Source organism: Ranitomeya imitator, chromosome 4, assembly GCF_032444005.1.
Source record: "Ranitomeya imitator isolate aRanImi1 chromosome 4, aRanImi1.pri, whole genome shotgun sequence".
NCBI classification, from domain to species: Eukaryota; Metazoa; Chordata; class Amphibia; order Anura; family Dendrobatidae; genus Ranitomeya; species Ranitomeya imitator.
In genome coordinates, this window is record NC_091285.1 from 646,382,228 (window position 1) to 646,394,470 (window position 12,243).

General features: G+C 48.1%; 1 protein-coding gene across 2 annotated transcripts; it reads left to right on the top strand.

Annotated features, from left to right (window-relative positions):
• The first annotated feature begins 5,692 nt into the window (after window positions 1-5,692).
• On the top strand, window positions 5,693-11,358 carry NUDT18 (nudix hydrolase 18). Of its 2 annotated transcripts, none has more exons than XM_069766994.1 (4): window positions 5,693-5,726; window positions 6,103-6,260; window positions 6,947-7,160; window positions 7,885-11,358. In XM_069766994.1, the coding sequence occupies exons 2-4, from the start codon at window positions 6,105-6,107 to the stop codon at window positions 8,430-8,432; spliced, it is 918 nt and encodes a 305-aa protein (XP_069623095.1). In that variant the 5' UTR covers window positions 5,693-5,726; window positions 6,103-6,104; the 3' UTR covers window positions 8,433-11,358. The 2 variants fall into 2 exon arrangements, with proteins under 2 accessions (XP_069623095.1, XP_069623094.1); XM_069766993.1 differs by having other exon boundaries at window positions 5,719-5,975; window positions 7,885-9,967.
• The last annotated feature ends 885 nt before the right edge of the window (window positions 11,359-12,243 follow it).

Here is a 12,243-nt window from a genome sequence, read left to right on the forward strand (position 1 = left end):
TGGAAACAAGAAAAATTCCCTTCCCGTGCGGAATTTGTGGCAGAACTTAATGACATTTATAGAATGGAGCAGCTGATAAATCAGTCTACAGGTAATGCGGAAAAAACCTACAACACATGGGCTCCCTGGATTGCTTTTAGGGAAACCTCTGAATTAGATCGCTGGATTTCCAGAACTTGACGCATTATGTAACACATTCGCGTGCACTCTCGAGCCGTTTCTCGACCTGCGCTCTGGCCGCTGGAGCGGGTTGGCAGCCACACTTTTTTCCCACATTCCCTACTCCCCCATCCACTCCTCTCCTTCTTTCTACCCCTCTTTCTTTCCCTTATCTTACTTTGTGTGTCTTCCTCTTACCCAGTTTGAACATATATTATACTGTCAAATGATTACAAAGAAATGTAATAATGGCTATCTACTATCCCAGCTGTTTTTTATTATTAACTACTCATAATTTTGGGATAACCAACAACATTATTTACCAGAAAGTTGAATTACAAGACCTAAACGTTGTCACAATGCCTTACTTGACTTACTTGTAACCATTGTTTATCATTGCACTGATTTACTAGTTTGTATTGTTTACCTTTACTCTTTATTGCAATGACCAATAAAAATGATTTATACAAAATTGTATGTACTAACACAAGTATAACATTGACAATTCAATTTTATTCCGAACAATAATACAAAAGCTGTTGAATTTTATCAAACTGTTTTCCATCACAATTTGCACAGCTTTGAAGTCTGCCTCTTACGCTTCGACAAACCTATTTGCACAAGTCTCTTTGGGTATTAATTTCTTGAAATGCATCTCTTATGTAATTTTTCAAATCACTGACACTTTTTGGTTTTCGACTATAAACTTTGTCCTTGAGTACTCCCCAAAAGAAAAAATCCATTGGGGTCAAGTCTGGTGAATGTGGCGGCCAATCCATTTATTAGGAAATGTTTCATCAAGATACTCGCGGACGACTCTTGAATAATGTGGAGGGTCCCATCTTGGTGGAAATAAAGGATATTTGAATTAGGCTGTTGCTGTAACTGGGGAACAACTTGATTCATTAGAATTTCGAGATACTTATCTCCTGTGACTGTTCCATAAATGAAAAATGGTCCAAAAACACCAAAACTTGTAATACCACCCCAAACATTGACACCAGGCTCATTTAGTTGTTGCTCTAATGTTAAATACATGTTCTCATTATACCAGTAAATAACAATTCTGTCTGTTAAAGGGAACCTGTCACCCCGTTTTTTCAGATTGAGATAAAAATACTGTTAAATAGGGCCTGCGCTGTGCGTTACAATAGTGTATGTAGTGTACCCTGATTCCCCACCTATGCTGCGAAATACATTACCAAAGTCGCCGTTTTCGCCTGTCAATCAGACTGGTCGGGTGGGCGTGGGCACAGCGCTGTTTCTTCCTCAGCTTTACGTTGGTGGCGTAGTGGTGTGCGCATGTCGCAGTGACGATTCCACTGCGCGCACGTGAAGAAGCAGCGCGCGATCTGCGCTATTACCCCCTGTCATCGGTGGGGGTGGCCATCTTCCTGGGGCCGCGCGTGCGCAGATGGAGTGCTCTGCTGCACGGGGCTTCAGGAAAATGGCCGCGGGATGCCGCGCATGCGCAGAAGAGATCGCTGCGGCCATTTTCCCAAAGCCGAGATGCAAACTCGGCTTTGGGAAAATGGCTGCCGCGATATCTTCTGCGCACGCGCGGCATCCCGCGGCCATTTTCCTGAAGCCCCGTGCAGCAGAGCACTCTATCTGCGCACACGCGGCCCCAGGAAGATGGCCGCCCCCACCTATGACGGGGTAATAGCGCAGATCGCGCGCTGCTTCTTCACGTGCGCGCAGTGGAATCGTCACTTCGACATGCGCACACCACTACGCCACCAACGTAAAGCTGAGGAAGAAACAGCGCTATGCCCACCCGACCTGACCAGCCTGATTGACAGGCGAAAACGGTGACTTTGGTAATGTATTTCGCAGCATAGGTGGGGAATCAGGGTACACTACATACACTATTGTAACGCACAGCGCAGGCCCTATTTAACAGTATTTTTATCTCAATCTGAAAAAGCGGGGTGACAGGTTCCCTTTAATATGGCCAGATAATCACTCCACACAATGTTCTCTAAAATTACTGGATTTTCTTCCATTTCGTGAAGCATAATCTCAGTAAATTGCAGCCGCCTGTCTGGATCCAATAACCCATGAAATAGACGTGGACGATAAGCTTCCACTCAATAGATTTCGGGATTCGCATGATGGAAGCTCGTGGAATTCCCAATTCTTTGGGGCTCGAGGACCAAATGTTTCAACCCAATTTGCTCTAACTGTTTCAGCATTTTGAGTTTTCCAATACTCGTTTAAAATCCATTTTCTTTGATCTGTATTTAAATTATTTGCCGTTATGGGTTATCTGAATGATCTGAAAACAGATTTTGGGGGGAGATTTATCTGTGACAACTGGATCTATGAAACTGACTCGGTTGCCCTTAGCAACCAGTCAGATTCCACCTTTCATTTTTCAAAGAGCCTGTGAAGAATGAAAAGTGGAATCTGATTGGTTGCTAAGGGCAACTGAGTCACTTTCACTTTACCTCATGTTTGATAAATCTCTTCATAACCCTATTACACATACTGTCCACATACTTTTGGACCAGTGTGTGTGTATAAAAAAAAAAAAAATTATTATTCTTAACCGGGGAAAAGGAGGTGATTTTTATTTATTTTTTTTTGTAGATTTTAAAAACTGATAACCACTTGATTATGTCTGATATTCCCGGCTACCAATCTGTGTTTTTTTGTATGGAACTTTTACAAATGGTAAATGTTAGTGTTTACTGCCGAGGAGCTAAACCTGCTGAGCCGGTAATGATTGCCGTACCGAGGCCGCCTGCAATATGGCAGCTGCAGGTGACTGGCATCAGCCGCCCAGGGGGAAAGTGCATGAGATGTTAATATGTTACTTTTAGGTGACCGATGTGAACTTCTTTTGACTTTTGTAAAAAAAAAAAAAAAAAAAAAGAGGTTCTGCAGCAGATGAGGTCTGCACATGATTCCACACTGTGGCCTGTGTTACTACTGCGCCATTCGTTTCCATGAGGCCGCAGTCTCCATTGTAGCGTAACTTATATTTGCCTCCTGTGCACTTTCGTCTCTGTTGTTCTCCCCCTGCGGATACCTGTGAGTCACCGGTCTAAGAACGGTAATATTACAGGGGTTTTCTGGTTTAAAGTTGCAGTTGTTTAAAAGAAAACATATTTCTTTCTCACCCTCCCCGGGTCCAACACTGAGTTCCTGCTGCTACTCCCGGTCCTGCTGACAGCACTGCAGCCAATCGGTGATCGCAGCAGCTCGTTCCCATCCCACCGCGTTCAGCGCTGAGACATTACACACCAGCAGTAGTGGAGATTCAGTGCTGGACCTGGTGACGGTGAGTAGAGCACAGTGGTTTTTTTTTTTTTTAACTGCAGCCGGTGTGCAGGCCTTTCTCTAAAACCAGAAAGCCTTTTAAGGCTGCTGCACCCTTGGTGATTTTTTCCGACACCCCATGTACAGTCCGTTCAGCCCAGCACGCACGACTTCTCATTGTGGACTGAGCACTGACACCACTGCGGCCGCGGCTCATTTATAGAAGAAATAATCCGGTGTGTTTACATACAATGTTCTGATCCTTCTTTCCTCGACATTTGCCGTCTGGTGAGATGCGGGTACCTCCATAAACACTGAATAGGTGACGGGTTCTGAGTAAGGGTATGTGCACACGTTGTGGATTTCCTGCGGATCCGCAGCGGTTTTTACCGTGCAGAAAAGCAGATCCGCAAGGGATTTACAGTACAATGTAAATCAATAGGAAAAAAAACCCGCTGTGCTAATGGTGCGGAAACGCTGCGGATTAAAAGTAGCATGTCACTACTTTTTTGCGGATCTGCAGCGCTTTTGTACCCATTCCATTATAGAAATCCGCACAGAATGCTGTAAATCCGCACAAAAACGCATCAAATCCACACCTGCGTTTTCTGCCAAGAGATGCAGAATCTGCACAAAAAATTCCAGAGGCAAATCCGCAACGTCAGCGGGTGCAGCCGGCATCTATCCGCACCCAGGCTTGGTAAGCCGAGCTGGGAGGTCGGTGGGATGTCCTAGTCTCAACTGTATCTGTGTCCTTGGGACTTGTCTGGGTGGCCACCAGGGGGCAGCAGTGTGTGTGTACACAGACTAGGGGCAGTAAGATGTGTCTGGGTGGCCACCAGGGGGCAGCTGTGTGTGTGTACGCAGACTAGGAGCAGTAAGATGCGTCTGGGTGGCCACCAGGGGGCAGCTGTGTGTGTGTACGCAGACTAGGAGCAGTAAGATGCGTCTGGGTGGTCACCAGGGGGCAGCAGTGTGTGTGTACACAGACTAGGGGCAGTAAGATGCGTCTGGGTGGCCACCAGGGGGCAGCTGTGTGTGTGTACGCAGACTAGGAGCAGTAAGATGCGTCTGGGTGGCCACCAGGGGGCAGCAGTGTGTGTGTACGCAGACTAGGGGCAGTAAGATGCGTCTGGGTGGTCACCAGGGGGCAGCAGTGTGTGTGTACGCAGACTAGGAGCAGTAAGATGCGTCTGGGTGGTCACCAGGGGGCAGCAGTGTGTGTGTACGCAGACTAGGAGCAGTAAGATGCGTCTGGGTGGTCACCAGGGGGCAGCTGTGTGTGTGTACGCAGACTAGGAGCAGTAAGATGCGTCTGGGTGGCCACCAGGGGGCAGCAGTGTGTGTGTACGCAGACTAGGGGCAGTAAGATGCGTCTGGGTGGTCACCAGGGGGCAGCAGTGTGTGTGTACGCAGACTAGGAGCAGTAAGATGCGTCTGGGTGGTCACCAGGGGGCAGCAGTGTGTGTGTACGCAGACTAGGAGCAGTAAGATGCGTCTGGGTGGTCACCAGGGGGCAGCAGTGTGTGTGTACGCAGACTAGGGGCAGTAAGATGCGTCTGGGTGGTCACCAGGGGGCAGCAGTGTGTGTGTACGCAGACTAGGAGCAGTAAGATGCGTCTGGGTGGTCACCAGGGGGCAGCAGTGTGTGTGTACGCAGACTAGGGGCAGTAAGATGCGTCTGGGTGGTCACCAGGGGGCAGCTGTGTGTGTGTACGCAGACTAGGGGCAGTAAGATGCGTCTGGGTGGCCACCAGGAGGCAGGAGTGTGTGTGGCTTGCCATTAGGGGGCACTACGATGTGTGGGGTCTGTGGAGGCAGTATAGTGTGTGGGTGATACACGGTATGGGGCTGTGGGGGCATTATGTGAGGCATAAGTGGCATCTCGCTGTGGGGGGAGCACTAGGCGCCATTTCTGTGTGGGCACTATATATATATATATATATATATATATATACTGGCTGTGGTTGGGCTCATGCAGAGCACGATTGTGTCCTGTCTTTTGTAGCTGGGAGATATAACCAGATAGAAATTTTCACAATCTTCATATTTCCCGGTAATATATTTTTTTTCTTCTAATAAGAATGAATTGTACAAGAAAAATCTATTTAAAGAGAAACCCGCAGCCACCTCCCTCTTCTGTAAGCCTCTGCACAGGGTCCTGTCTCTTTAAATAAAGTGACCCCCTATTTGTGTAGGAGATCCCATCCGCCAATCAGCACTTGAGGCCGGATGAGCAGCGACCAATGGGAGCCGGGAGCAGCCTGCCCAGTACTTCCTGCTTTGGAGAGAGACATGAGGAGGTATTAGGATAGGATGAGACAGCTGAGACTGCAGCGCTGCCACCTGTCACTCCCCGGCTCCTGTGGGACTACAACTCCCAGCATTGAGCACTCTGAGCTGTATACCATACAGTGTGGCCAGGGTTGTCACCCAGCTTTCCCCTGATTGTGGATGTATTACAGCACAGATTGCCAATCAGGGGTCTGGGAAAGCTGAGTGACAAGTCATCGTGGGCGCAGGAGACGACTCCAGAGGCCTATGGGCGACAGGTGATCCGGGGATCTTTCCCGCGGAGTCTCTTTCTGTCCTGAGGACAAGCAGCGCCGCAGCAGCTGCAGTCGCTTTTCTATAAACTAGTGAATGTTTCCTAATTCTCGTGTTCTCCTTGTGTTTCAGACATGTCTCGTCGTCTGGAGGAGGAGCTGACGATTCTCTTAGACGGAGGCGCCGTCCCGCTCCCGGACAAGTGTGATGTGGCCCCCGAGAGCCCGCGGCCCCTGAGACTAAAGCACAATGTGTGCTACATCGTCGTGGGCATCCTACTGAACGACCAGGTGAGGGCGCCACATACACCGCGCCCACGCCTCACTCACTGCCAGATTTCACTTTTCTGCTATAAATTATTTATTTTTATTTTTTTTAGTTTATTAAAGTTTTTTTTGGGCATATAATTCTCTATTGAACTGGTAAGGATTGCTAGAGAGCGCTGTTACCTCCTAATCCCGGTCACCTTCACAGCAGTGCTTACGAGCTACGCTGCAGAGGTGGTCGGTCTCCTAGGCAACCAGCTATAAGCAAAGGAAAAATGGTAATCTCTCCAGAACGGCTGCAAATTTTAACAAGCAGTAAATTGCAAAAGTGTTTGTCTTTACAAGCGCTATCCGAAAATATCCATATATATGAACTTTGGAATAACCCTTTAATTTTCTTACTAAATAGCACGTGCCTTTTGAGCAAAATCAGACATCCACCAAGTGGTGGTCTGGTTACAAGTCATTATCCGGAGGATCTGACCGCAGGGACCCCCAACAATTGGAAGAATGAATAATTTATATCCCCGATGTGACACTTCTCCCCGTTACACGGCAGCGTGGTGGGACGGATCGGTGATCGAGGAAGTTGCCCGTTCTGCCGATCACTGCAGGTCCCAGCGGTCGGACCCCCCCTCGATCGTAGACTGTTATGTTGTCAGTTCTTCAGATGAACAGCCCACCTTATAAACCTGTGACCTTCCCTGCAGGATGAGGTGCTGATGATGCAGGAGGCCAAGGCGGAGTGCCGCGGGAGATGGTACCTTCCGGCTGGGCGGCTGGAGAGGGGGGAAAGTCTGGTGGACGGTCTGTGCAGGGAGGTGGCGGAGGAGACCGGACTTCTGTGCCAACCCCTGACCCTGCTGCTGGTAGAAGAGCGAGGCGCCTCCTGGGTTCGCTTTGTCTTCCTCGCTCAGGAGACAGGTCGGTGTCCGGTTCTTGTCTTTAATTCACAGACCGTATGGTGTATTTAAAGGGGCACCATGACGGCAACGACGAGACGCCTTTAATGGATGCTTGTGCCATTATATGTCCTGTACAGATGTACCCCTGCTAAAATCCACAAATTATCCTACACATTTTCTACTTATCTACAGGACCAGTGTTAATTGTATAAACCCTGAGGGTATTGGACCCCCATAATTATCCAAGGACAGGGGTCCCGAGCCTCCATGCTGCACTAACAGTGATGTGAGGTCCCGCTCCATGCAATGTTCGAGGGGCTGATGGACACAGCAGAGCACTGGACTCGGCCATCTCCTTCAGTCCTAGTCATGTGCATGCGCGATCTCCGCTCCTAGTTACTGATTGGCTGCAGTACCTGAGAACGGCCACTACACCGCGTATGGCGCTGTGCTGATCCCGCCATAAGCGCTGCGTATGTCCATCTGCCGCGGATCAGCGAGTGCCGGATTCCCGCCGATCTGCCATGATGAAGCATCCAGAGGGTCGTATTAATGACTTTACTGAGGAATATACAAGTCCTGGACAACCCCTTTAATTTAAAAAAATGCCCCTATGGGCAGTCCTCAGTAAGGTCATTAATATACAAGTCCTGGAAAACCCGTTTAAATACTGAGGACTGCCCATAAGGGCATTTTTTTTTTATTTTATTTTTTAACACTGATCACTCTTTTTTTTTCTGCAGGTGGAGTTCTGAAATCGTCTGCCTCAGCCGACAAAGAATCTCTGCAGGCGTCATGGTGGGACAGAGTGTCTCAGCTGCCCCTGCGCTGCAGAGACATCCTTCCTCTCATCCAGCGTGCCTTGGACTACCGCCGCCTGCCCTCACATCCATCTATCCTGCCCCAGTTGTGCCCATCTCCCTTCCTAGTCCTGCGACTGCTCCTGGTGTGCATCGTTTCCGGAGAGATCCAGATCCTACAAAGCTCCGCTGATTCGGCACGTCTTCCCACCATTGTCTGCGACGCGCGTCGTGGCGGTGGTAGCATCCTCAATCCATTGTTTTATCTGTTGCACGATGCGTACATGTCATGCGGTATCTTAGGAGTTCAGCATCAAGGTGGGGATGACGCGGACGGAGTGTGTTTCAATATAATGGGGGTCTTGCATGATTGTGAACTGCCTGTGGTCCGAACAGGGGGTCTCAGCTGGGTAGCGGTTGAGGATGAAGCTCTGAAGAACAGACTGGAGCAAGTGATGAAGAACAACACAATGCTGCCCTTATGTAGCTGAGTCTCCGAGCCAAGAACTATGAATAGATGGATGCAGGCAAACCTCATCACCTGTCTGCCATAACATTAAAACTCTCATATCGCCAACTCTGGTCTGACCCATCAAGGCACGGACGGAGCACCCCAAGATATTAGCGGCAGATCCTAGAAGTCCTGTACGTTGCTCGGTTTGGCCACCATAGACAGGACTTGTTTTCCAGCAGATCCCACAGATAGGACTGAGATCTGGGGGATTTGGAAACCAGTCATAACCTTGCTCTCTCTGGACAAGGTAAATGGTCACACCCAGTTGCCAATTTATTCATTTTCTGCCTGATAGAAGTGGGTTAAAGGACACCTGAGCTTGAGATAGGTGCACTTCCTAATGATAAGAACCACATTTATGGCAAGTCCTGTAATATATTCCATAAATGACTAAGGAATATCCCTTTAAGAAGGACCTGTCACTTGCCCTGAATCCGGCACTATTTTTCTTTTGTTCCTGCGCCTCTCCGTTCCTGAGATATGGCCTCCTCTTCCCTGTATATAAATCTAGTCTTTTTATCCAAGTGGGTGTGGTCCTCTACTCTATGGGCGTTGTCTTCTTGAAGATCACACCCACATGGCTAGCAAGTTTAGATTTTTATACAGGTAAAAAGAGGCCATATCTCAGGAACGGAGAGGCGCAGAAACGAAAGAAAAACAGCGCCGCGTTCAGGAGAACAGCGGGCATTAAACCAGGTGGAAAAAAAACATTGCTGTCTAGTGACAGATACTCATCACTGTGGCTCCCATCCTGCAATATGGCCATATTCACGAGCTGTGCACGCACACAGGACTTAGTATTTGCCTAAATCCTGCCACCGTGGCATGTGAATAGGAAGATTTGTGCCGTATGGACGCGTTTGGAAATCCACAATCCCTTGTAGGAAAGCCACCGATTAGCTCCACGAAATTACGACGGAGCAGATTATCCGCAAAACTGCCGCAGGATTTGGCCATTGTAAATCCTCATCGGGAGGACACGGCCTACGTGTGGCCGATGTTACAGCCCGGCTTTCCGGTGAGCTGCTGTAAATCACAATGTGCCATATATCGGAAGATGTATGCCGTACTGGTGTACTGGCGATGGTCAGTCCTGGCAGCACTATATGGACTGGTGCGTGCAAGAAACCATCGCCAGTCTGTGCACGTCCTCGTGTCGTGCCTCGTTCTGCAATATCTCCCCACCGCTTTGTTGCACTTTCATGTATAAATGTGCCATTCATGTATGCGGGAACGCCCCCCGAAAATTGCACAAGATTGTGTTATGTCTCCCATCATCTGCCTTGTCACAAATAAAGATCATTACAGGTCCTTCTCAAAAAATTAGCATATAGTGTTAAATTTCATTATTTACCATAATGTAATGATTACAATTAAACTTTCATATATTATAGATTCATTATCCACCAACTGAAATTTGTCAGGTCCTTTATTGTTTTAATACTGATGATTTTGGCATACAACTCCTGATAACCCAAAAAACCTGTCTCAATAAATTAGCATATTTCACCCATCCAATCAAATAAAAGTGTTTTTTAATAACAAACAAAAAAACCATCAAATAATAATGTTCAGTTATGCACTCAATACTTGGTCGGGAATCCTTTGGCAGAAATGACTGCTTCAATGCGGCGTGGCATGGAGGCAATCAGCCTGTGACACTGCTGAGATGTTATGGAGGCCCAGGATGCTTCAATAGCGGCCTTAAGCTCATCCAGAGTGTTGGGTCTTGCGTCTCTCAACTTTCTCTTCACAATATCCCACAGATTCTCTATGGGGTTCAGGTCAGGAGAGTTGGCAGGCCAATTGAGCACAGTAATACCATGGTCAGTAAACCATTTACCAGTGGTTTTGGCACTGTGAGCAGGTGCCAGGTCGTGCTGAAAAATGAAATCTTCATCTCCATAAAGCATTTCAGCCGATGGAAGCATGAAGTGCTCCAAAATCTCCTGATAGCTAGCTGCATTGACCCTGCCCTTGATGAAACACAGTGGACCAACACCAGCAGCTGACATGGCACCCCACACCATCACTGACTGTGGGTACTTGACACTGGACTTCAGGCATTTTGGCATTTCCTTCTCCCCAGTCTTCCTCCAGACTCTGGCACCTTGATTTCCGAATGACATGCAAAATTTGCTTTCATCAGAAAAAAGTACTTGGGACCACTTAGCAACAGTCCAGTGCTGCTTCTCTGTAGCTCAAAAGTGGCTTTACCTGGGGAATGCGGCACCTGTAGCCCATTTCCTGCACACGCCTGTGCACGGTGGCTCTGGATGTTTCCACACCAGACTCAGTCCACTGCTTCCTCAGGTTCCCCAAGGTCTGGAATCGGTCCTTCTCCACAATCTTCCTCAGGGTCCGGTCTCCTCTTCTCGTTGTACAGCGTTTTCTGCCACATTGTTTCCTTCCAACAGACTTACCATTGAGGTGCCTTGATACAGCACTCTGGGAACAGCCTATTTGTTGAGAAATTTCTTTCTGGGTCTTACCCTCTTGCTTGAGGGTGTCAATGATGGCCTTCTTGACATCTGTCAGGTCGCTAGTCTTACCCATGATGGGGGTTTTGAGTAATGAACCAGGCAGGGAGTTTATAAAAGCCTCAGGTATCTTTTGCATGTGTTTAGAGTTAATTAGTTGATTCAGAAGATTAGGGTAATAGGTCGTTTAGAGAACCTTTTCTTGATATGCTAATTTATTGAGACAGGTTTTTTGGGTTATCAGGAGTTGTATGCCAAAATCATCAGTATTAAAACAATAAAAGACCTGACAAATTTCAGTTGGTGGATAATGAATCTATAATATATGAAAGTTTAATTGTAATCATTACATTATGGTAAATAATGAAATTTAACACTATATGCTAATTTTTTGAGAAGGACCTGTATGTCTCGTCAAAAGTGACCAGCGAGTAATGCTTCACTATGCCGCCCCCATTACAGTGGGATCCCCCTATTATTAGTATTAGGGCCCCATCCACATTAGGCTGACGTTGGCCTACCCGCTGATATCCGGGGATTCGGCTGCCAGTCCTACCTCCGCGCCCCCCCAACAGCCATCTCTCCCGGCTCCCCCATCAGACAAGCGTTCCCCAGACTCCTGTGATGGCGGCTTATCACAGAGGATCGGCAGTCCGAAGTCAGAGACCCGGGATCCTTCTCTTCCCGGACAGTCGAGGCGGGAGCCGCACCGTACACATTAGACCGTCCGCCGAACCCGCTGATAGTCAGCCTAAAGTGTATGGGGGTCTCCCGGCTCTCACAGATAATGTCAAAGGAACTAAGTATGGGGGAGTTAGGATTTTAACATCCAACCTTTTTATTATATATAATCCGCTGCCCTATGGAAACACAAGAACGGTCGACAACGCGGGAGAAATGGCCGCCGGCCGAATGTGTAGGCAGCCCCCTGCAGTAAGGGCTGGTTGTTGGGGGGTCCTACGCAATAATCCGATCCGACAAACTTTCCACCTGATTTTTCGTACTCGGCAAACCCTTTAATTGACTAGGTCCAGGTATCGGGACCCCCAATAATCGAGCAACAGGCCCACGAGAAGAGCGACAGGAACAGATCCGGCCTGAATAGAAAGCGTGGTCTCCGTAGTTTCCCATCTGCTAAGCTGCGATCATTGGGGGTCTTTAAACCCAGCCTCCCCCCCTGAACTGTGGGAAATACATTTTGTTACCAACCAGGAGCCATACTGGAAACACGACAGGAAGCAGAGCCTAATAGTGGTCACTAGGGGGCGACACGGGACAGTATTTTTCTTTATAGCCCCCCATTATCCA